The sequence below is a fragment of the Furipterus horrens genome, unplaced genomic scaffold, assembly GCF_987537825.1.
Source record: "Furipterus horrens unplaced genomic scaffold, mFurHor1.1.pri manual_scaffold_5, whole genome shotgun sequence".
In the NCBI taxonomy this organism is placed as follows: domain Eukaryota; kingdom Metazoa; phylum Chordata; class Mammalia; order Chiroptera; family Furipteridae; genus Furipterus; species Furipterus horrens.
This window is the reverse complement of record NW_028327175.1, coordinates 162126000-162149439: the sequence shown is the minus strand read 5'-3', so window position 1 is coordinate 162149439 and position 23440 is coordinate 162126000. Positions and strand designations below refer to the sequence as shown.

Below are 23440 nucleotides of genomic sequence, written 5' to 3'. Positions count from 1 at the left end.
CCTGCGCCCGCCAGCCGAGCGAAGCGCCGGCGACTGGCGCAGCCTTTCGCCCGCCCGGCCTCCCCCTCCCTGGTTCCGCGCTCTGGTTCCGCCATGGAATCCAACAAGGATGAAGCTGAGCGCTGTATTAGCATTGCCCTGAAGGCCATCCAGAGCAACCAGCCTGACCGAGCACTCCGCTTCCTGGAGAAGGCGCAGAGGCTGTACCCGACGCCGCGAGCTCGCTGTGAGTGTGAGGTGCCGGCGAGACAGAGGGGACATTAAAACTAATTGGGGGGAATACGGGAACGGACCGACGGGAGCAGTTGGAGGAGGGGGAGGGGTGGCGAGGCGCGGTTACGCCTGCGCTCTGAGCCGCGAAGTGGCTGCTGGAAGGTGTAGTCTTTCTCGTGCACGCCTGCCCGGGGTGCTGCACACCTGATGGCCAGGGCGACCGCGACCTCAGCCTTCCGGGTGCGTGCAGAACCCTCTGAGATTTGGAGTTCCCAAGAATAACAGGCGCTGACAGACGAGGCGAAGGGAACTTACCTGAAAGCGAAATCAAACTACTTTTCCCAAGGGGCCATTCGGTGGCCCAGGGCCAGTTGCCGGCCTGGGAAATACAGTTTAATAAACATAACTACTCTGAAGGGAAAATGGGTTCTAGAGAGGAAAGAAGACTTCCGATCTTCGGACTGCTTGCAAAGGCATCTTCATACCTTCGCTCCCTTGCACGTTTCCAGGTGAAGGCCAGGGACCACCCTTCCCAAATCTAGAACCTGCCTTCTCCGCGCCGCGCCCCCTTCCTGGCCCCAAACCACCACCTTGGAGGGTCTGCTCTGAGATCTGGCTTCTCACTCCCTCCTGGGGCCTCTTCACCCGTTTGTGACATTCTGAGTGAACTGTCTTGTTGGGAATGCTGACCCCAGCCACCCCCACGCCCACCGCTCTCTTTCTTAAAGAGTCCAGACTGCCCTGCTGTATGGCCCTGGACTGAAAAAAGCCTTGCAAACCAAGGAGGGAAAAGTGAGGTTGTCTCAGCTGCTCAGCATCTCGCGGTACCCAAGGAGCCTATTTTTCTTTAACCTAAGTCTTCAAAGAAGTTTTTTCTTAACGCTGGAAGAGAGAAAGAGGTAGTCCGTTAAAGATACAGGGCTGTGCCTGCGATTACCACTTAGTAAACTGCGTGGCATATAACAGGTACTCAGAATCAGAAAGCCTGTGTTCTCATCCTGACTGCTATCATGTGATTTTTCTGAGCTTGTGTTTACTTACCTAGAAAATTAAAGGGTTGGCACAGATAATGTAAATAACGGTAAAGCCAACAGGGCTTTTCAGTTTAGAAAGCTCTTTCGAATGCATTTTCTTTCTTGAGCTTACCCTACCAGGGAGGCAGAGCGAAGATCAGTATCTTTGTTCTGTAGATGAAGATGTATCTCAGAAGCAAAGGACTTGCCCAATCAGTATTACACAGCTTGAAATTGGAAAGTTCTATGACTGTAAATGTTGTATTTACTAAAGGAGTAAGGTGAGATTGGAGAGCAGCCGTCAGCCTCCTAATGGTCCTTGCCCACATTATGCAATTGAGAAAGGGGAACTCTGGCAGAAGAGGCGGCCTGGAATGCCTGCATTTTCCTGCCTCCTGACTCTGCATGTTGATCTTTTGCCCTATTTGCCTTCTCTTGGAGAGGATTTCAGTCTGTATTTGCTGGGAGTCCTGAGGTAACGTGCTTAAGGAGCTTCTCCATGAAATAAGTCACTATATAGGAGAGGAGCAGGGTGGGTAAAGGGCCCTTCAGCTCTCAAAATTCTGACTGATGCTTCTGGGGGCTCAGGAGGCAGCAGCCCAGAGAGGATGGTAATAGTATAGCCTGTGGAGAGCTTCCTGTCAGCAGGCCTCCTGGGCTGCTTCAGGGGCTTTGAGGAATGTCTTTGGAGCTCTAGCACTGGAATTTGCTCTGGCAGGAGAGTCACCTGTTGCATATTTGTGATATTTATGATATTCTGGGAAGAGCATATGCCTCATTCCTCTCTATAAACATCACCTTGTGCCATCTACTTGGCCCTGTACTGAGCTGACAAGGACCTGGGGCTAATTTAGGACTGGGATAGGGAACTTGGTTAGAAAATACCAGGTAGTGTTGTCCACACTCGACACATGAGGTTTAAATTCATTCTAGATGCTCATTCAATGCAAAGAACATTTTTGTTTTGTTTGTGAAGTCCTCTGTTTGGTGCTAAGTGGTAAGCAGGATTGGTAAGGCATGATCCTTTGCCTCAAGTAGCTTACAGTCTACTGAGAGAGACAAATTACAGAAAAAATAATACCGCAAGCCACAAAACAATAACTGATTCAAACCCTGGCCGAGTGGCTCAGTTGGTTGAAGTATCATCCTGTACACCAAAAGGTTTCGAGTTCAATCCCCATCAGGGCACATGCAGGAGGAAGCCAATGAATGTTTCTTACATCAGTGTCTCTCTCTCTCACTCGCTGTATCCCGTCTTCTCTCTCTAAGCTCAATAGATTTATCATAGGGTGAAGACTTTTTAAAAAAATTAAGCACAGTGTCAGGTGCTGAGGGTTTAAGGAGGCTGGAAGCTGTAAGAAGTTTGGAGGAAGAGATTGAGTGTAGCAAGATTTGGAGGCTGTGGAGATGGTAATTTAAACATAGAAAGGATTAAGTTTGGAAAGTAGAATGGAGTAGGGTTTCCAAATTGTGGAAATCCTATTCTGTATTTAGTGAAAACAAACAACAACTGAAGTTCTAGGTGGCAGGAATAAAAGAAGGGTATTTTTCTTAAAATAAAACAATATCAAATGTTAATAACAGGGAAGAGAGATTCAAGGCAGAAACTAGTTGGAAGACAGTTGCACTGAGTAGGTGAGGAGCTCTGAGAGCCTGAGATAAAAGAGTCTGGAGGAGGATAAGGTCAGCCTGAAGAGAGGGATGCTAAGGAGAAATGGGCACTCAGAACCCAAACCTGTGTGTCTAAGAAGAAAGCAAGGCTGAGGAACATGTACGGGAAGAAATGGGCAGATTGTGAGGTGCCCGTGTGTTGTTGCCGGTGAGTTGTTCCAAAGGAGCTGTCAGCTTGGAGCTCAGGAGAGAGCTTCGGGTTCTAGTTGAAAGTCTGGCCTCAGTTTGATGGAGCCCAGTGGAGTTGTGCCTGGCCGAAGTCACTGTGGGCAAGAATGGAACAGTAGAAGAGGTTGCTGCTGGCACACCCTTAGCCACAGAGTGAGATGGAGCAACAGCAGGAAGAGGCTGTCCCAGGAGAGAGCAGTTGCCAGGTAGCCATGGAGCAGAGTGTCACGGAGGTTGTGAGTGAGCAGCACTGTCAGTTGCTGCAGAGGCCACGTGGGAGAAGGACAGGTTGAGAAATGAAAGGGAAGGATCAAGAACATGAGAAGTGGAAGGACAGACAGAGGGAAGGGTTAAAGTGAGAGGAGTAGGCTCAGAGCAACCTTGAAGGGTTGAGGGACTTCACAGTGAAGATTTGAGGGGACTTGAAACTCATGCTTCTGGAAGTGGGACAGGGAGGCACCAAGGGCCAGACAGTCATACTGTGGAGCAGTAGCCAGACCTTAAGCTGGGATGTCACAGGGCGGGGCTAGTGGAGCTAGTCAGTCCCTTTCTGGGCGTTTCTCCAGTGCCTGGCAGCCTAGTAGACATTGGCTTTGCCTGAGGCTTAGCAACAATGGTGGAAGGTACCAGGTTTTCCAGGGAGCTGATGTGAACATCCGTAGGCCTTAGTTTCCCCAGCATACAAAGAAAGGGTTGGCCTGAATGGTCATGCAGCTCAGGCTGCCTGAAGTTCTGTGGCATGGCTGGCCCTGGGTCCAGGCTAAGTCAGGAAGGCCAAGGTGAGAAGCCAGCGCAGGGAGAGGGGAAGATTCATTGCAGAGAGATTTTGGCATTCAGGGCTAGGACTGAGAGATGTTCTAGCACTAGTGAGCTCTAGGGTGGGGTTGTCCACTCAAGTCAGTCAACCTTCGTGAACTTCACTGTGTGCTCAACTCTTCCATTCACGTGATTTCACTGAATCTTTTTTGCCCTTCAGAGCAGCCCGGTGAAGGCAGAGATCATATCTTCACTGAGGAATTAGATAACTTGACAAGGCTACATGACTAATTAGCAAAAGAACCAGACTGTCTAGTTCCACTCCCAGACTCTTTCCCTACTCTAGCCTCCCATTCCCGATTCACTTTGAACACTACAGGTAAACAGAGCGCCTGGAAATAAAAGTTATAAACACTTAATATTTGCTGGAAGTTGTGCTACAGTTCTTCATATGTGTTTACTCATTATACTCTTCCAGTTCTCTCAAGGGAGATACAGTTGTTTATGGAGAAGCTGCGTTAACCAAGACAACCTTGCTAGCCAGTGGCAGAGCCAGGTTTGAACCCAGGCAGTCTCCAGTCTGGGTTTCAGGTGGGGCCACTCCTGGTGACTTTGGCTGAAGAAAGGCTTTCACCTCTACCTCAGCTGCCATCTCTTCCACCCCAGCTTTGGTTTCTTCTACCAAATCCCTTCTTTTTAAATGTCTGCCAGCTTTACTGGGAAGGGGCAGAATCAGGATTTGAACCCAAGCCGTGTCTAACTCCAGGTCACATTAAGCTCTTCTGTCTTCTACTGTTGTGAGATTTACCTATCAGCCAGTATGCCAGTGAGGAATGTAACAGTGAGTCAGGATGAGCCAGTGACATCCCACAGGCCTGAGAGACAAGAGTGTCTGGGCCGCAAGAGAGGCCTGCTTGTCAGCAACAAGAAATCTTTTATTGCCAACTCAAGCGGGAACCTTCTGTCTGACCCACAGCACATCTCTTGCCCTTTGAGCTCTCTTTCGGCAGCATTGGGAAATTAGAGACTCTGCCCTGAAAGGCTTCCAGAATCTTCCCTGAGAAGTACCGGAGAGAGTCTGTCCCATCTCCTGGCTGATGTTCTGTGGCAATTGAATCGCTGGTCATGTTGTCCTTAGGGTAAATCAGCTTGGCCAGGACCACAGGTGCTTCCAGAGACATTGAAACAAGCAACTCCTTTAAAAGCCCTTAAAAAACACACCCAGCAAACCAAGCTACCTCTGTCTCTTTTGGTCAGCATCTCTTCATTTGTTGGTTTCCTCCTTTTCCATTCCCTTGATGCCTGGCATGGACCTAGCATCTAGGACAACTACAATGTCAACTGGGTCCAAAGTCTGCTGAGTGCTGAAACGTTGCCTTCCCAAGCTCTGCAGCTCCCCAGTACCACCACCCCCCCACCCCCACCTTGGATCCCCTCATTTTCCTGGACAACTAGTTCATCAGCCCAGGTCATAATATTAGTAGCTACTCATTTTGCACTTTGACTCTGCCATTCTCCTGACATGTGCTTACACACAATATCTCATTTCATCTTCATACCCTTGTTGTGAGGAAACTGAGACTCAGGTCTCACAGATAAACCCGGGTCTTTCTGAATTCAACTTCTCTTCTATACTTGTAATGACTGTGCTGGAAGGGGCTTCCCCCTGCCTATCTTGTGTGGTCTGAGATAATAGCATAGTGAAGAGCAAGGCCCCATGAGCTGGACATCTTGGGGTTCAAGTGCTGCCTATCCAGCTTGTGCAGTCATGGACAAGTTGATCAGGTACACGGCTCCTTCTTTTAACAGGGATGGTGGTAATAAGACTAACTTCTAAGGTCGTTGTGAAGACTAAATGAGCTAATAGATGCAGAACACTCTTTACTAATGCTCCTCTCAGAGTGCCGTCTCAGGGTTTGCTACAGGAACCCCTCCACCTTCCTCATGTGGGGCAAGCTTGGTTGTCAGCTCCTATATGTGTGGCTTTCCTAGCTGCTGACTCAGTGAGATCCTGTGAGTTTGCTGCAGCTAAGACAGCAGTGGCTTAGGGCACATTGGCCCACTTGAGTACCAGTTTTCTGCTCCCAGCAAGCTCTGCTCCAGGCCCCTTGGGTGAGACCCAGGTGTGCCACATTACAGGGTGTCTGCCACCCAGCACAGTGCCCTGAGCCCAGTGAGTACCTGGCATGTTTGAAGCATCTGGGGAGCAGAGAGCTATGCTGCTGTCCTCCTTCAGCTCAGAGGTGTCCTGGGTTCCTGCAGAGGTCCGATGCCTGGTTTCCCAGGAACTGTACACCAGGCGTAACTGAGGGTTCAGAACTGATTTGTGCTTGAAATAAATGGGCACAGGGGACTTCTGTCAGAGATTTGAGCTTGCCCTTATTGAGTCAGCAGGAACCAAGGACTTGAGTATAAATAACCATGACCCTGTCTGAGGGAGACAGCTAATGCCCTGTATAGACTCTGAACGTTGAAATAGGACATTTGACATGGATAGCCATTTGAAAATGTAAAAAACGGGGAGTAGTGAACACAGCAGATGTTTATCCTCAGTCTCACACTGCTCTGGCCCTCTGGGGCAAACTCATTGCCGCCACTCTTCATGGCTAAGCGAAGGCATCCAGGTAGCCTTCCTGACCAATCCCAGCTGAATTAGGTGGTCCCTGCTAGTGGGGTCCCCACAGCAAAGTACTTCACTCATCTTGGCTCTTAACAGAGGATGGCTGTTGAACATACTACTTTGGGATTTAAAAAATCTAAAGGATTGCCCTGGCCGTGTGGTTCAGTTGGTTGGAGCAATGTCTCATAACCAAAAGGTTGCAGTTCGATTCCTGGTCAGGACACATACCTAGGTTATGGGTTCAATCCCTGGAAGGCAACCGATTGATGTTTCTCTCCCATGTAAATGTTTCTCTCCCTCTCCCTTCCTTTGTCTCTAACAAACAAACAAACAAACAAAACATTGAAAAATGTCTTTGGGTGAGGAATAAAACAAAAAAATTGAAGGATTAATAGTTTATTTCAGGGAACAGGAAGAAAGAAAAAAAATTGTTTTTTATGCTGAGTTTATTTTGGGGGCAGGGAGGGGTTATGCTGAGTTTAAAATGACCTATACATACCCTGCCAACTCCTGAGGACTGTGCATCCTAAAAGGGCAGGCGACTATCCCACTAGCGCTCCACAGGCTCAAGCCAGGCAAGAAGCTAGTGGCTTTGCTGGGAGAGTAAGCAGGTGGGATGTGTGGGACCCTGGCCTCTCCAGGGCTGTGTGGCCCCTCAGCCATCACATGTGTTCCTTGCTGGAGCAGGGGCCCTGAGTGGTTTCCTTGCCTTGCACAGCCCTGATCGAGTCCCTCAACCAGAAACCACAGTCTGCCAGTGACCAACCCCAACCCACAAACGCGACCCATGCGACCCAGGCAACCCACAGAAAAGCAGGTGGGGCCGACACCCCCTCGGCCAATGGTGAAGCTGGAGGAGGAGAGACCACCAAAGGCTACACTGCGGAACAAGTAGCAGCTGTGAAAAGGTAGAAGGCTGGGCCCGGCGGGCAGGGGCTGGGGCCTGGAGGGGGTGGGAAGATTTTGAGTCTCAAGAAGGCTTCCTGTGGCACATCCTCCACCTCACATCTGCCTGTGGTCTGAATGGGCCCTGGGAGGGTCTTAAATATAGGGGAGGTCTAAGCAGTCAGGCTCACCAGGCCCACTCCTTATTTCCCACAAGACCCTGGAACACAGTGTGGGAATCAGGGCTCCACTGTCCCCTCCCACCAAGACAGCCCACAGCAGAGGCTGGAAATGCTGACACCGCCCGCGTCCTGGCCTCTTCACACAGCTCTGTTTGTCAGACAGAGAGGAGGACTGATCTCCCCCTCTAGATTCTCCCCCAATCCACAACCCCGCCCCCAACAAAGACCCTTTGTGAGGTAGAGTGGAGACAGGAGACAGTTATCCCTCCGAGGCATGGGCGGGCCCTGCCTGGAGCAGCTCACTACCAGGCAGGGATGGCCCAGCCAAGGCTTCTCAGGCTCTTGTTCCTTCCCAGGCCTCACCGCTCACCAGCCTTGGGACTCCTTCAAGGTCTTTCCCACATGGTCCTGCCTGCTAGTGAAGTCTCAGAATTCAGGACTGGGGTTCACCCTGCATGTGACCTAGCATGATTGCGGTTTGCCATAAAAACATGCCATATTTACACTTTTCTGACCAGACAGGGTTTTGACCAGACAAGCCTATTGGTTGTAGACAATAGAAACTGATTGCGGGGAGTTAGGCATGCTTGGAGAAGTTCAAGAATCGGGGTCTCCAGGGACCCCAGGTGTCAGAATTGATGGTAGTGAAGCAGGTTCTCTTCAGGGCCCTGAGGTGGGATGAACAGCACCTGCCATGGCCTTTATGATACCCACTCAAGACTCCAGTTGCAAGGAGAGGAGCTGGTCGGCCAAGAGCAGGACGCACCTGCCTTTGGGCTGAGACCCCTGACTGACAAGTCTGAGGTTGCCTGCAGTGAGGGTGCTGTTAGCAAAGGGAAGTGGTTCCTGGTCTGGCAGACACAGCAGTTGCCCTCTCTTATATTCTAAACATATTCTTGGTGTTTCCTCTGGACACTGCCCAGATCCCCATCCCTATTGGAGCTTTCTGAGGCTCCCTGTGCCCCAAATCTGACCGTGTGTGCCTGTGAGTCTGCTCAGAGCTGTGTGCTCATGCTGCTGTTCCTCAGCCACCTCACCTCATGGCCCTGGGCCTACACAGAGCTGCCCCACCACGCTCGTCTCCCTCCCCTAGGGTCAAGCAGTGTAAAGATTACTATGAGATCCTGGGGGTGAGCAGAGGGGCCTCAGAGGAGGACCTGAAGAAGGCCTACCGCAGACTAGCCCTCAAGTTCCACCCAGACAAGAACCACGCACCTGGCGCCACTGAAGCTTTCAAAGGTGAGCTGGCCCTGGTTTCCTGGTATTTTGGCATTTTTATCTACTGTCCTTGGAAGGGAATAGAGGCTTTTCCAGAAAGCAGCCTTGGATCCAAGTCTTGTTGGCTCAGGAGCTGCTTGATGGAAAAAGGTCCTAGGAGTCGCCTCTAGCCACACAGAATCTCTCAGAGCCCAGATAGCACCATCCTTCCCCCGCTCCCCCTGCTTTCCCGTGGTAGTTGAGGAGGGGCGCTGAGATGAAAGTGGACCAACAGCTTCTCCAGGTCACAGAGTGACTGAGGGGCTGAAGCAGTCCTCCTGACTCACCCATTTGCACTCCCCCATCTTGGGATCTCTATAGCAGTCTCTCTGCTGTGAAACAGCAGCCCCAGGTCAAAGGCCTCTCGGCTGGTGGCCTCAGCACCAGCAGACATAGCCAACCCACGCCTAACCCCCTTTACACATACATTCTGTCTCTACACCACACGCACCCCAGGACCTCCAGTGGGGACATGGCAATCTCTCTGGCCTCATGGCCTGTTGGTCCATCCTGGTTGAAGTCATCAGCTACTCTTTAAGCAGTTATATTTTCATTGAACCTGCACATGTGTAGACTGCCAGCACTGTGTTATGAGCACTGCAATTGCACATTCCTCCAGACATCTCATCTCTCATGCCCACCTTCTCCTTGGGACCTTCAGGATCTTAGGCTCACCTCCCTCAGGGAAACAGCGTGGTGATCAGCCTCTCCTGGTCCAGGCAGAGCACTGCACTGCCCTGGGGCCATGGTATTGATCCTGTGGCAGAGCAGACCCCAGGACCTGGTGTGCTGTCTCCAATGTGCACCCCAGGTGCTCCTTGGGGTTGGTCCTGCATGGGGCAGTCTGCAAGCATCATCACCTGCTGCCTCTCAGTCAGCCCCAGCGTGAGAAGGAGAAGGGGAATGGGGAGTAGGGAAGCAAGGAGGCTGCGGTAATGTTTCTCCAGCCCTATCCTGGCAGGCACTGAGAGGCCCCATCTGGCCTTGGGGCCTTGTCACAATGGGAAGAGGAAGGGCATTCTCATTCTCAAGGGTCACAGGTTCTGAAGCAGATGCAGCTCCGCCCACTCTTTTGAGAGAGTGGGCCGCTTGAGAGGGAGCAAGAGTCTCAGAAGGGCCCAAGCTGGGGTCCTTTGGAGCCCAGGCATCCCACCTCTCCTGGGAGGCCCCAGGGCCAAGCAGAAGATTGGCAGTTGGTAACTAGACCCCAGAGAAGAGAGGGCTCCTTGCCCAAGCAACGCTACAGCAGCAGAGGAGCCTCGACTATAACTGGGGATTTGGCCTTTCCCTGCCGTTCCCACTGCCTCTAGTTCACAACAGGACATCATACATCTCTTTGGCCCTCAGGTCGCACTGTGCCTTCAAGATTCCACAACCTCCAGAAAGGAATGTGTCATCCACAGTGTCCCTCAAGAGAGGAATGGGAATGGGAGCAGGGGTTTGATGATTTTTATAAAGTCAGAGAGCAGACTTGAAGCAAGACACACCTGAGTTTGATTCCTGTCTCTGCCCTGGGCTCTGAGCCTCAGTTTTCTTATTGGTAAAATGGAGATAGGGTTGCTGTTAGGAGTAAATAAGATAATGCCCGTAAAGGGCCTGGTGTGTAGGAAAAGTTGGACTCTCATCTTGAGGTGGAGAGCGAGGAGCCTGAGAGTTAGCCCTCTCCTGGCCCAGGCAGCCAGTACTCTTAGAGGTATTCCTGCTGCTTACCTCCCCAGACTTACCACTGGGTCCAAAGACTCCTGCTTCCTAAGCACCACTTAAGTACCTGAAGGAGGTGGGCTGTTGGCTGCCCTGGGAGCCGTGTCCCCTGCCTACCCCCAGCATCCCCAGGCCTGAGCTTTCTACCTCCTTTCTAGCCATTGGCACAGCATACGCAGTACTTAGCAACCCAGAGAAAAGGAAGCAGTATGACCAGTTTGGTGATGACAAGAGCCAGGCAGCCCGGCACGGCCACGGGCATGGGGACTTCCACCGTGGCTTTGAAGCTGACATCTCCCCCGAAGACCTCTTCAACATGTTCTTTGGTGGTGGCTTCCCATCTAGTAAGTACCCCTCCCTTCCCCCAGCCAAGTCTCACCAGAGGTAATGGTGGGAGACTAGATGCCAGCCATTCCCTTTCCCAGCAGCCCCACTCCTGACGCAGTCCCTCTGACCCCCAGGTAACGTCCATGTCTACAGCAATGGCCGTATGCGCTACAACTACCAGCAAAGGCAGGACCGCAGGGAGAACCAGGGTGACGTGAGTGATGAAGGTGCTGGGGGAGGAGAGGAGGGCCCCACCACAGGGTGTGCAGCCTTGAGGGAGTAGTGACATGCCCAGCTGTCTATTTTGGGGTGGCAGTGTTCCCACAACTCTCAGCCAAGGAGCCATCTTGGGCCTCCCTTGACATTCTGCTGAACGACACCAGAGGGGGCCACACCCCACACTGCCCACCAGAAGGAGCTGGAATTTGATGACCTCTTTTGGAAAGTGTAATGCAGAATATTTTCCACCTGCAGACAGGTTCAAGTGTGAACAGCCTTTATTCAGCTCATTTGTTCATAAGGCTAACATTTTCCAAGCAGTAGAAAGTTAAGCCTCATCAAAGAATTGTAAGTAATGACAGTCTTTTGTAGGTGCTGACTTGTCTTTTCAAACTGAGAAAAACGTATGCAAAAGCTATAGCAGGACAGTGCTTCGAACACATCTTGAATGCCACAAGAACAGCTAGCTTACTAAAATTAAAATATTGTGTACAGTTGTGGAGCATTTTAAATTACAGTAGGCAGAGGGGTTCCCTTTTGCTTTGACAATGTGGCCTTATGTTTTTATTTATTTTTAAACTTTTCTTTTGTATGTTAACATACAGAAGAGATCTTAAATTATGAATTGTCACACAGTGAACAAATTTATTTTTATTTATAATTTTTTAATTGGTAATATATTCATATAACTTAAAATTCCAAAAGGTATGTGTAGTGGGTCTCCCTCCAGCTCTGCCTCCCATTCTTCTGGAGGCAGCCACTTTTGCTCATTTTTTGGTATCCTCTCACAAGTCAGTGCATATACCCACCTTCCTCCTGTATTTAACTCCTGTTGCTGTTTTGTGTTTATCAGAGGAAGGCAGCAGGTGAAGGGGCTTCTGTATTTGGGGGAACTGTGGGAAGAGAGGGTAGAGAGTACTGTCATGGCCTGTTTGCCTGGTAGCTACCTCCCACCACCGGGGCTCCACTGTGCTGGGAGAGCTGGTGGAGATTGTGGCCAATGCTACAGGCCCCCAGCCCAGGTCTGGCTTGGGTGACCATTGCTCTTCCCTCCAGGGCGGGCTGGGGGTATTTGTCCAACTGATGCCCATCCTCATCCTGATCCTCGTGTCAGCTCTCAGCCAGCTTATGGTCTCCAGTCCACCCTACAGTCTGAGCCCGAGGCCGTGAGTACCTGTAGCGGGGGGAGGGGTGGGGCCGGGTGTGGTGAGCAGATGGGGACTCTGCAGCCACCATCAGGAGTCTTCCCATCCTGCAGATTCTTGATCATAATGCAGAAAGCTGGCTTAGAAGCAAGAAAATACTTTCCTGTTGAGCAGATGATCTTGATCTCTTTAGGATCACAGTCCCCTAAGAAAATGCCATGAAAACTGCAAATCTTTTCTCTAGAACCCTGCACATACACACAATTTTGCATATGGTTTCACTGGCTTCATGACCCACTTACCCTCCCCCCCAATCTTATCTGCGAACCTTGAGATAAGAACCTCTGCTCTTATGTTTAGGGTGAGGGCCTTAGGGCTGTGGAGAGAACAAGGCTTTTGGTATCAGGCAGACCAGCAGACCAAGGGTGGCTTTGAATCCCAGCTCCTCTACTAACTAAACAGCTCTGTTACCCTACACAAGTTATGTAACTTCTCTGAGCCTTGGTTTCCTCATCTCTGAAACAGAAACAACATCTACCTGCTTGTGAAAATTAGTAATACACATAAAATTCCAGGCTGATTGGAAATACTCAACAACAGTTGTTGAATGAATATATGGTCTCAACTGCCAGTAGTGAATTTGGTAAAGTTATTTGACCATTTAATGTGTCAGCTCCCCTCATTTATTTCCAGCACCTGACAGTATCTGATACATACTGGGTGCCTAGCTTCTATAGGTAGAGAAGCCCTCAGGTCTCACCAAGCACCTTGGCTCTGGCTGGGAGCCCGGCAGTATCCTGCTTGGCCAGCAGGGGGCAGAGTCGGTCCACTGGGCCTGCACCAGCCCTGCAGGCTTTCTGTGGTCTGACCGCAGCCCTTTTCTCTGCAGCTGGAGAGAGGACAGGCAGCAGTGGAGGCAGGGGCTGTCCTCTCCAGGGCACTGACTCCTGTCTGCACACACAGTTCTTCCCACAGCCTATGAGTCTACATTTGGAGCTGGAATATAGAATCCAAGAGCTAGAAATATATGGCTCTTTGGAACCCTTCTTGTCATTTTGTTCCTAAGCCTTTTAACTCGACTAGGGGCTCCTGGATAGGCAGGCAGGCCCTCAGCAAGGATTGGTTAGGAGATGAAAGAGGAAACCAGAGGCCCAGGGAGCTCAAGTCACCCAGCTCATTGGAGACTAAGCACAGACTCAGTCCAGGTTTCCTACTTCCCTGACCAGGGCCTCTCAGAAAGGGGCTTCTCCCCCAAAGTCCCCTGAGTCAACAGTGTGGTAAGCATGGAACCTGAGGATGGGCTTGCATAGGCTGGGCCACTCATGCTAGAGGGACACCTGCTTTCCTTCAGACCCTCACTTTGGGTTGTGTGCAGGTTCCTGTTCTAGTTTGGGAAGAGGTGGCTAGTTCTGCGGCCTGTGTGGCACCTCCTGTCAAGGGCCTTGTCACCTCTAGAGCTGCCCTGGGCCTGGGCCCCAGGCCCACTGTGTGCCTGGTCTTCTGTTGGCCAGGTCGGTGGGCCACATTCACAAGCGTGTCACTGACCACCTGAACGTCGTCTACTACGTGGCAGACACCTTCTCTGAGGAGTACACGGGCTCCAGCTTGAAAACAGTGGAACGGAACGTGGAGGATGATTATATCGCCAACCTCCGAAACAACTGCTGGAAGGAGAAGCAGCAGAGTGAGTGTGCCTGTGTCGGGGGCACAAAGCTTGGGAACAGGGAAGGAGAAAGCCCAACTTGCCCAGGGATCTATGGGTCCAGCACCTGGCACTGCCCTGCGCGAGACCCCTCCCAGCCACGAACTGAGCTTCCCCTGTGTGTCCCTGGGGCTGGCAGCCAGGGGCCATCTGGAGACTTCCTCTGGGTCCTTCCTGTAAATCACTGCAGTCACCCTGTCATTTGGCTGCCAGAGTAACTATGTAGACAGAGGTTGGAGCAGATCTCCTAGTCACTCACTGATTGGACATTCAGCTCTATTTCTGGGACTCTCGGGAGGTCTGACCAGGGTGACAGGTTCTTACCTTGGCTGGCCTCATCCCCACTCTATAGAAAGGGGCCTCTCCCCCTACCCCAAGTTGGGACCATAGTCTTTGCTCCTTCAGAGTCCTTCTGAAGTCTTCTGCCCTAGCTCCTGAGCCTGTAACAGCCTTCCTCCAGCCCCCACAGGGCAGATAGGTGCTCTGGCAGCCTTCGGGGATACCAGATATATCCTAACCCTGCCCCATTGCTTTGCAGAGGAAGGCTTGCTATACCGCGCCCGCTACTTTGGCGACACAGATATGTACCACAAAGCACAGAGGATGAGCACCCCAAGCTGTAGCCGACTGTCAGAGGTGCAGGCCTCCCTGCATGGATAGTCCTGGGCCAGCCACACTACCGAGGTCCAAGTATGAGCCAGAGCCTCCGCTGCCCTGCAACTCCTGGCAGCTCTGGCCCTGGTCATGAGGCAGAGGAAGGTGGGAGGGAGAGAGGGAGGGAGCCTGGTGATGAGGGCACAGACTCCTTTTTCCCAGCCTGATCTCCAGCCTTCAGAGTTGGAGCAGCTCGGGGGTCTGCTTGGAAACTGAGGTCTGCTTCTGGCCTCTGCTCTTCACCCCACCCCCACCCCACTCCCTGGCTCAGGGGATCCTGTGGTGGGACCCAAAAGCCAAGCAGAAGAGGGAACCCAAGGCTGCTGCTGAGAGCCACTCGTGCCTCCTTGGTCTACTCCAGTCACCACCACCCTATTGTCTATAGCCTGGCATTTAAGCCACCAAATATTACTGGGCCCAAGATAGTCCCCACACAGGGAGAACCATCTGGGGATGGTTGGACCAAGAGCCCTTCCTCTTTCTCTGCTCCTCTGGGCAGTAGAATATGGAACAAGAGGGGAGCCTGACAGATGGCAGGGGAGGGAGCCAGCAGGCTAGGGACAGGAGGGGCTGTATACCCTGACTTCTCCCTCTGGTGGGATCAGAGGCTGGCTTTCTCTGCCTGTGTCTCTGTCCCTCTTGTCTCTGTCACTCACTGTCTCTTTCATGCCACTCCCACCTGCATCCTGGAAGCCATAGGTGTCTGGCCTGCTCAGGCATCTCACCTGTGGTCTGAGAAAGGGAACAGAAGGTCATGAGTTCAGTCAAATACAGACCCCTCAGCACAGAGGGAGTAGGGGAAAAATGAAAGTTGATAGTATCAGGCTCCCTGCCTCCTTTACCCCTACATCTTGGTAGTGGGCTTTGCTTCCAGCATTTGCCAGAGGGGACAACTTGGACCAAGCCCAGAGGAGTGTGGGCAGGGCTGGTAAAGGCTTTGTTTCGTGTTGGCACCTCTACCTGTGTCCCTTCGGCAGGGATCCAGGTATAGGCTCCCTGCTTTGAGGTTGTTAGCTTGGGCCTCCAGGAGTGACACAGATTGCAAGAGGGCAACTGGGCGCAGCTCAGGTATGCAGGACAGTGGCAGGGAGGGTGGCTTGTTCATGTGGGCTAAGCTAAGAGACCCTGGAGATGTGACTGCCAAGCTAACTGTTACCACTCTCCTCCCCAGACCATGAAATCCCTGGAGAATTTTTGGTGACATGCACTGAGCCAAGGTGATGGACTGTATATTTAAGGAAAGACATAAAAAGAAATGAAAAAAAATTAAAATGGATTGGAGGCCGAACACCACACAACTTGCCCTATCTCTCATCCAGTAAATGCAGAAAGCTCTTAGGACAGACAGGAAAACCTGCCACGGGGCTGCTTCCCTTCCTCCCAGGGCTGGCAGAGACCCAGGCTCCATAGTGGCTCTCTCCTAGGATACAGAAACCATGGCAACAAAAGCAGAATGTAAAACTTGCAGCAAATGTCTGTGAGAAGGGCTGGGGGAGGGGACACCCGACTGCCTTTCTTTTCCCTCCCAGGAGCTACCACCAGTCACTTCTTGGTGGAATCCAGTCAGAGGCGATGGCCAAGGATAGAGAGGAGGAGGAAAGAGAACTTTCCAGAGAATGTAATTTATAGATGCGTGTATATGTATATATATATCTATTTATATATAAATATATATATAGATATATAGTCTACTTTTTAAGCTGCAGGGATTTGGTAAATTGTTTAGCTGATTTCTTCCCTGTTTTAGAAAACAGACTGTTGGGGGAAGTCAACCTGGTCCTTCACAGGCTAGACATGAGCCACAGCTGATGTCATAAGGGAAGTTGGTCGCAGCTTTTAACATTCCCCTCAACCCCAGCCTGTTTTATGGCACCAGGAATCATGATAGTATAAATCTGTAGGAAACTTTTAAGGTTGCCAGGTTTATAGTTAAGCTGGAGGGGAGAAAGTGCCCTTAGGGCTAGGTGCCAGGTCAGCACTGAGTCATGGCAGAGGCCCCAAATGGCCTTCCAGGGTGAGGCCACCCGCCTCAAGCTTTGGCCAGCTCAGGTGGGCTCTTTGTCCTGGTGCCTAGGAGCCCTCTGACCCCCCTGCCACAGAGAACAACAAGGCTGGAAGAGGGATCAGGTGCTGCCTAGCCACCTTCCCCCTAGTCCCTGAGTTTTGCCTTATAGGTGCCACAGGGCACAGCTCCATTGTCGCCACTGGTTTTTCCTGAGTCGTGCACCAAGGACCCCCAGAAGGCTCTCCCTCCCAGAGTCAGCCAGTGGTACCCAGGACCCCTGGCAGCAGCTGACTCCTGAAGAAAGTCTGTGCCTGTGGCCACTTCTGTCTCTGCCCTCCTTGGACATGATGCCACCCAGCCTTCTCTCACACTTTGGACAAAGGATGCAGCTGAACCAGAAGGATTTTCTTGTCCTTACTGTCAGATGAAGATTTTTCTTAAAACAGCAGTTGCTGCCAGGAGAAGGGAGGGAGGTTTTCTTTATTCCCACAGTTTCAACTGGGCCTTTTGGAATTACCCTTTTTTCCTGAATCCTCCTCTGCTGGTGGGTGTGTCATTGAGCCCGCCCTCTTCCAAGCCTTACTTCTTCCCCAAGCTGCCAGCTAGGAGTGATAACCAACCTCCCAGAATTACTCCTGGCTCTTTTTTTAAAGTCCCCCAACAAACAGGATTCTTGCTGGGAAAGGAAGCTTGGTGAAGAAATGTCAGATCTGGTGTTTGAACAAGATCCTGCTCTGTGATGAAGAGGCCACCCTGGCCCGGAGAGAGGCTAAGAACTGAACATGGGTGAGAGTGCCCCACCGCAGTGGCCCTGGTGCTCTGTTCCCACTATCCTGACCGGCTGGTCTTGGTAGATGTCCCTAGATGGCTGAGCCATGTGCAATAAGAACATAGATCCTAAAGGATCCCCTGAGAAGCTGTATTTCTTGAATTAGAATTCTGAAATTGTACATTATAAATATGTTTATTATGTGATTGGCTATAGTGGGTCTGCATTGAGCCAGGGGGCTAAGATTGGGGGAGTTCCCACAAGGAGTTTGGGATGACAAGCTGAAATGTCCCCCTCACCCCTCGCCCCAGCTGACAGCGACTTAGGTCACAAGTGTCCTGGGGCTGACTCCATTCCAGGCAAAGGGTAAGAGGCTCAAGCCAGGACCCTGGGATCCCCGATGTGATCACAGTCCCTGCTCCTCCCTGTCCCTGCGTCCCTTCCATTCCATCAGGCCTGCTGTGAGCAAAGTGGTTGAGGATCTCCTCCCTTCTCCCCAGCCTGGAGATCTAGCCCACTCCGGATGCAGGGCCAGGGAAAAGTCCTCCAAGTTTCCATGTCTGGCTGCAGTCCTCGCAGCCGTCCTTCCCACACCGCCCCCGCAGCCTGCCCTCCTCCTGCTGAAGGCTGGAAAAGTTAAAAGGAGGTTGTTTGAGTGGGGCTTCCCGAGAATGGAGCGTCAGATCTGCCGGGGCCTCCCAGAGACAGGGCCGCGGCTTCCCTGACTGGCGGCCGGAGGCCCCTCCCACTGCCGCGCCAGCCAAAGACCGCAGGCTGCCCGGTGGTGCCACTGCAGCCCGGGAGCTCATTGGCCGCCCCGCCCGGGTCACCGCAGCCTGCCCTGCCTGGCCTGCGAGCTGCCACTTGTTAACTGCATTTACCAGCCCATCCCCCTGCCTTCAGTGAGCCAGAAGGGGCGGGACAGATTCCAACTGTTTGGTGCAAAAAAAGAGCCTTTGACAAGTGTCCCCACCCACTGTCAGGTGGCAAAACCTCTAGCCCATCCAAGCTCCTGGGCTCTGCCAGCTTATCTCCTCATCCCAGGCTGCCCCCAAGTCTCAGGAAGGGAACTGCTCCAAGGAGCAAGGAACGTGCATCCCGGCTTAACTGTAACAGCATCCCCAACCCTGCTCTCTAGGTGAGACACAGCAGTGCCCAGGCTCAGGTAAATGACTGGGACAGTGCCAGCGTTGGAGCAGCCTAGAGCACTTACAAGATGTTACGCCTTGCGATTTGGGCGAGTCTGTTCCAGAGCAGGAAACAGGCTTGTGGGAGGGACAGCCATGACCAAGGGTCTTGGTGAAGCTGTGTGGGCCTTTGGGAGTGTAGCAAAGCAGTCATTCTGCAAACACATGCTGAACCCAAACTCACTTTTCAAGGAGCTCAGTCCCATCTGTGCCAAGTACAGTGGTGGGAAATGGGACTTCATCAAGGAGGTTGGGCTGGGGATGAGCTTCCACGGGGATGAGCTTCCTGTGGAAGCTCATCCCTGGGAATGACAAAGGTGTACACTCAGGTGTGCAGGGTGGCTCCCTTAGCTGGCATCACCTCCAAAAGACAGCATAGTAGATGAGTTGGGTGTCATTGTGCCCTCCACAGCCCCGCTGCTTGGACTGGTTCCATCTGTACTGGCTGGCCTTGGGCCTGTCACTTAACCTCCCCCTGCCTCAGTGTCCTCATCTCCAAAATGGGAGTAACAAAACCACTGGGTTGTGGTGAGGAGAAAAACGGGTTATCACGGAGCCAGCACATGGCGTCTGGTGCATAGGAGGCTCTGTTGTCCTCCTCAACAAAGATTAACTGATCCACCAACTCAGGCACTGAAACCACAAAGGTGACTGAGACACAGACTGCCCTGGAAGTTGTGCGGCGGGGAAGAAGCCAGAGTTCAATGGACTCCAAGGCACAGAGGACTGAGGAAAACAAACCTGGGAGCATGGCAGGTGCTAGGGCTGGCTGGGGGCTCTTGATAAGGAACTGGCATCTACGAAGGAAATGGGAGTGAGGGCAGGGCTGGGGGTGGAGTGGGTACTCTGGCTAGAAGGGACAGTGTGAGCAAAGTCCTGGAGCTGGGAAAGTACGGAAGTGACGGCATTCAGGGAACAATACATAGGCCAGGTCCCCAATCTGTAATCGTCACCTTGCCAGTCACACCCAGTCGCCATGGGCCGAGAAAGAAGTTAACTGGGAGTGAATGAACAAGAGACCCTGTGCTCAGGAACAAGCAATCCCGTAAAGATAGCCATGGGGAGGTGGGGGGGGGGGGTGCAGGCAGAGGGGACTGGCAAAGCTGGAGGCCAGGGTGCAGCAACCACACTACCTGCCCCCCACCCCAGATTCCCATGGAGGACGTTTCCTGAGAACAGAGAACAGGCCTCCTGTAGCTTCCACAGCCATTGGAGTAGGAAATAAAGGTTCAGGGCTCAAACACGACAAGCAGTATGGGGGAGGCACTCTCTAGGACCCCCCATGGCCAAGCAGTCTTCCCAGAGCCCAAGAGTTGGAGGTTTGCTTGGGGGGTCTGAATGCCACACCTTGTCCCCTCTCCTTCCCTTCCTCTTGCACAATTTGGTCTAAACAAAGTTCCAGGGAAAGCAGGGCTGCCTTTTATAGCCCCGACTCACTGGGCTTTTCCCCAGGGAAGGGAAGGGACAGTTCCCCAGTAGAGTTGGTGCTGGTAAGGGGAAGTGGTCAGGCTCAGGGCCGTCAGGGACTCTGGCCAGCAGCTCCACTTTCTTAACTGGATTGTTGCCATTTTTTCCTGATGAGCACAGTGAAGGACCCAAGAGACAGATGTCTGAGCACCGCAGAAGGATGTTGATGGTCTCTTTCTACAGATGGGGAAAGTGAGGCCAGAGAGACAGAGTGAGGTCTTTCTCCTGGGTCCAGGTGGCTGGCAGGGCCCTCATGCTCTGACCCTGCTGCCCGCTGGAGCCTCCTCCACCCACCCTTTCCTGACACGTTGCCCCAGTTCTTGCTGCCAGCAGCCTCCCTGTGGCTCCTCCACCCCCACCTGGGAGGCCTGCCCATGTTCCCACAGCCTAGGCCTGGCCCCGCCCTCGAACAGCGTCATTCTGGAGACTGTGCAGTTCTTAGATCAAGGCTTCACACCCGGGAGAGGCAAAGATCTGTCTGGGGCCTGCCTGTCTGTCTTGTTCTGAGCTGCAGCCCCAGGGCCAACACACAGTGGGGCCTCCACGAACATGGCTGAAGGAAAAAAGGTGTCCATGCAGGCACCTTGGTAAAGGCCGCTTGTGGCTGTCCCTCTGCAGTTTTTTCTCCACGTCACCAACCCTGCCCAAGGTAGCCCTGCAGATAGTTTGGCAGCCATAAACTCACACAGGACCAGCATCCAGCTGAATGGTGGGAGGAAGTACTGAGTGGGGCCTTTCCTCTACCTCCTGGGGAGGCAGAGTCCTGCTGAGAATGCTCACATCTCTGCTTCCTGAGTGAGGACAGGTGTACCGGGGCAAGCGCGAGAAGCGCAAGAATCACAAACAGTGCTCATCCTCAAGGGGACCTCTGATCCCAGCCTGAAGCAGTCACCACCCCTGATGAGTAAAAGAGGATACTCTCGCCAGCACTCAGGCCTCTGCCAGGTGACACCACCCACTCCTGGACTCAGACTCAGTTCTGTCCCTTGGCTGACCCAGTGCTGCCCTGACCACAAGCCTCAAGGTCACTTCTGGTAGGATTTGCTACCTGCTGGCTACCAGCCTGTGGCTCTGGGTGCTGAGGATGGCGTCCTGGACCTCATACATCTGACAACCTCCCACTACCACCACTAGACTGCAGGTACCACAAGTGCTGTAACCATTTGATGACATTCAGGCTGTGAGCCCTGGCTCTGAGTGGCACACAGGCAGTGCTCTTTGGGCAGCTATGGGCTTCACTCTCCCCCTGGTCCCTTCTCAACACTGAAGCATGGGATCGGGTTTCAAGCCTCAGCTGTAAAGGACATTATCATTTTTTGTTGTTGTTATAATTTTTAAATTATACATAAAAAAGCAGTGTTCATTTGTGTCATTTAAAAGTTTTTTTGTTATAATTATCATCATCCTACAGAACTGACTGATTTATTTAGTCCTTAATGTTGCCTCTGTCAACCGTGGAGTCCGCGCGCTGCTAACCTGACCAGGGTGGGCTTTGTACAGACAGGTCCCTCCCAGACCCAGCCTCACCCCAGGACCCCAGGACCCCAGAGCTGAGTCCACCACACTGCCAGCCTGGGGTCATGCGATGGGGCAGGATTCAGGCCACGGGATGGAGCTGTGTGACCCACATCTGTTCATATTATTAGCTGTGGAGCTGGCAGGCCCATGGCTGTAACACAATTCGAGGAACTGTTGACTCTGCTCAGCTCACGTTTCCAGCCTCTGGCCCCTCCCCACCCGCTCGCCTGTTTGTTGTCGTGAGAGCTGGAGAAGACTGAGAGAAGACAGCACGTTCCCTCAGGGCCCTGATGATGTCAATGCAGGCACCTGGGGGGCCCTTGGATGACCGGGTCAGCTGCCTGACCAGTGGCATCCTCCCCTACCTGTTCCTGGGGTCCCAGCTTCTGAGGACTTGCCCTCCCTGCCCCTCCCAACCCTTCTCTTGACTGAAGCAGGGAAGGTGATGAGGTGGGGGTGGAGGGGTAGCTGGGAAGAATACTGCCCTAGACCCCCAGGATGAGAAAGCTTTACTGCTTTCTGCCCTCCTCATAGACTCATCTCCTCCTGTCGTTGGTGCCTGCGGACTACGATGTCCAGAGATAAGGTAGGGAAAGCCTGGGCCTTGGCTGGGTGCCCCAGACTGTGACTCCATGAAAGGACCAGAGTTTCTAGCTAGGTGCCCAGCTCTGTACCCACAAATGGGGGGATCTTGAGCCAGTCTCCTGAGATCATTTGAGCCCCTTTTCCTCATTTGTAAAATGAGGTTCTCAGACCTGTCCCGCAGTCTGTTGGGGAGGTTAGAGGAGGGGGCATGAGATGAGGTATGTGAGAGTCCTTCACAGCCCGGGGGTGCCTCACAAGGTTAGCTGTGGCACAGAGTGTTTTAGTCCTGTAACTTCCCTTAGGAAGGACAAGGGTCTAGGGCCCCACTGAACTCTGTAACAAGGGCTGAGACAGGCCTCAGTATCAGCAGAAACCAGGATTTAGATAATTTGAAGATTTCTATACTTGGTAGAAGGTGCCAGGAGGTGCTGGGCTTAGGGGTCTAATTATGGGGCTCCCTGGAAAAGGAAACAAGAACATCCTTGCCCTTGAGCCACAAATAATAGTGTTAGAGATCGCAGGCACTTTGAAGGGGGTTCTCAAACTGTGTCCCCTCAGGCCCTTGAGTGCCCAGGGGCATGTGATCCAGTTTTTCAATCACCTACTGTTATTTCTTTCATTTGGTGTAATTAGAACTTTGACTGGAAAAGAGGTTTCACTACTAAAATAAATATTTAAAAACCAGAGACCTCATGTATCCCCACAATTTTACCAATGAGGAACCTGAGGCCCCCAAAAGACGAGTGGTTTATTTGAGACCTTGAAGCTTCTGCCTGGCCACGAGCCCCTGGTCCATGGGGAAGGGCCAACATCTTGAGGGTGAGGAAGACAATGGAAAAAAAGGGGTGCCCCCATCACGGTCTGGGCCCCAGCCCCAGCTCTTCTTATGTGACCCCAGACATGAGCCCTGAGGGCCAGAAGCCATATTGTCCCAAAGAAGGCAGCCCCAGACACTGATCCTGGTTGGATAAGAAGGCAAAGTTTCTTCTGCTCCCTTCCTTGACCAGCCAAGAGCTAAACTCCAGCAAGGCTTCTCCACCTAACAGACTACCCCAGCCCCAGGTGTCCAGTGTGCCTCCCACTGGCCCAGGCGTTCTCTCAGATTCCTCACTGCAAGTATCGGAGGCAGGCAGGCAGGTGCATCTCTTCCCATCTTCCAGCTCAAGACACTGAGGCACCCAGCAGTAAATGGGCCTGGAACCAAGCTTCCCTGATGCAAATCCTGTGTTCTCATCATTATTTCCTGCTATTCCTGGTGTCTCTCCCCAGCCCCGGCCAAGGGCAGACAGCTAGCCTCTTTTCCCAGAACCAGCTCTGCCCTTGCACCCAACCCTATGCTGACTGGCCCACCCTTCCCCTCACTGGCTTTAGCAAGGAGAGTTGCCCCAGCTGAGGT

The 23440-nt window shown here is 52.4% G+C and overlaps 1 protein-coding gene across 3 annotated transcripts; it reads left to right on the top strand.

Moving 5' to 3' along the window:
- On the top strand, window positions 1-17493 carry DNAJB12 (DnaJ heat shock protein family (Hsp40) member B12). Of its 3 annotated transcripts, none has more exons than XM_090278184.1 (9): window positions 1-226; window positions 7160-7349; window positions 8602-8747; window positions 10625-10810; window positions 10928-11007; window positions 12069-12178; window positions 13669-13841; window positions 14398-14495; window positions 15685-17493. In XM_090278184.1, exons 1-9 carry the CDS (start codon window positions 94-96, stop codon window positions 15712-15714), a joined length of 1146 nt encoding a protein of 381 aa, XP_090134310.1. In that variant the 5' UTR covers window positions 1-93; the 3' UTR covers window positions 15715-17493. The 3 variants fall into 3 exon arrangements, with proteins under 3 accessions (XP_090134310.1, XP_090134311.1, XP_090134309.1); XM_090278185.1 differs by having other exon boundaries at window positions 15-226; window positions 14398-14543; XM_090278183.1 differs by having other exon boundaries at window positions 20-226; window positions 14398-14549.
- The last annotated feature ends 5947 nt before the right edge of the window (window positions 17494-23440 follow it).

What these genes read in the sequence shown, in the direction of transcription:
- DNAJB12 (XM_090278184.1), top strand. Translation starts at nt 94, where the DNA reads ATGGAATCCAACAAGGATGAAGCTGAGCGCTGTATTAGCATTGCCCTG. An exon ending in TGGTGGTGGCTTCCCATCTA is followed by an intron (nt 10,811 to 10,927) that starts GTAAGTACCCCT and finishes TCTGACCCCCAG; the next exon opens with GTAACGTCCATGTCTACAGC. An exon ending in TACAGTCTGAGCCCGAGGCC is followed by an intron (nt 12,179 to 13,668) that starts GTGAGTACCTGT and finishes TCTGTTGGCCAG; the next exon opens with GTCGGTGGGCCACATTCACA.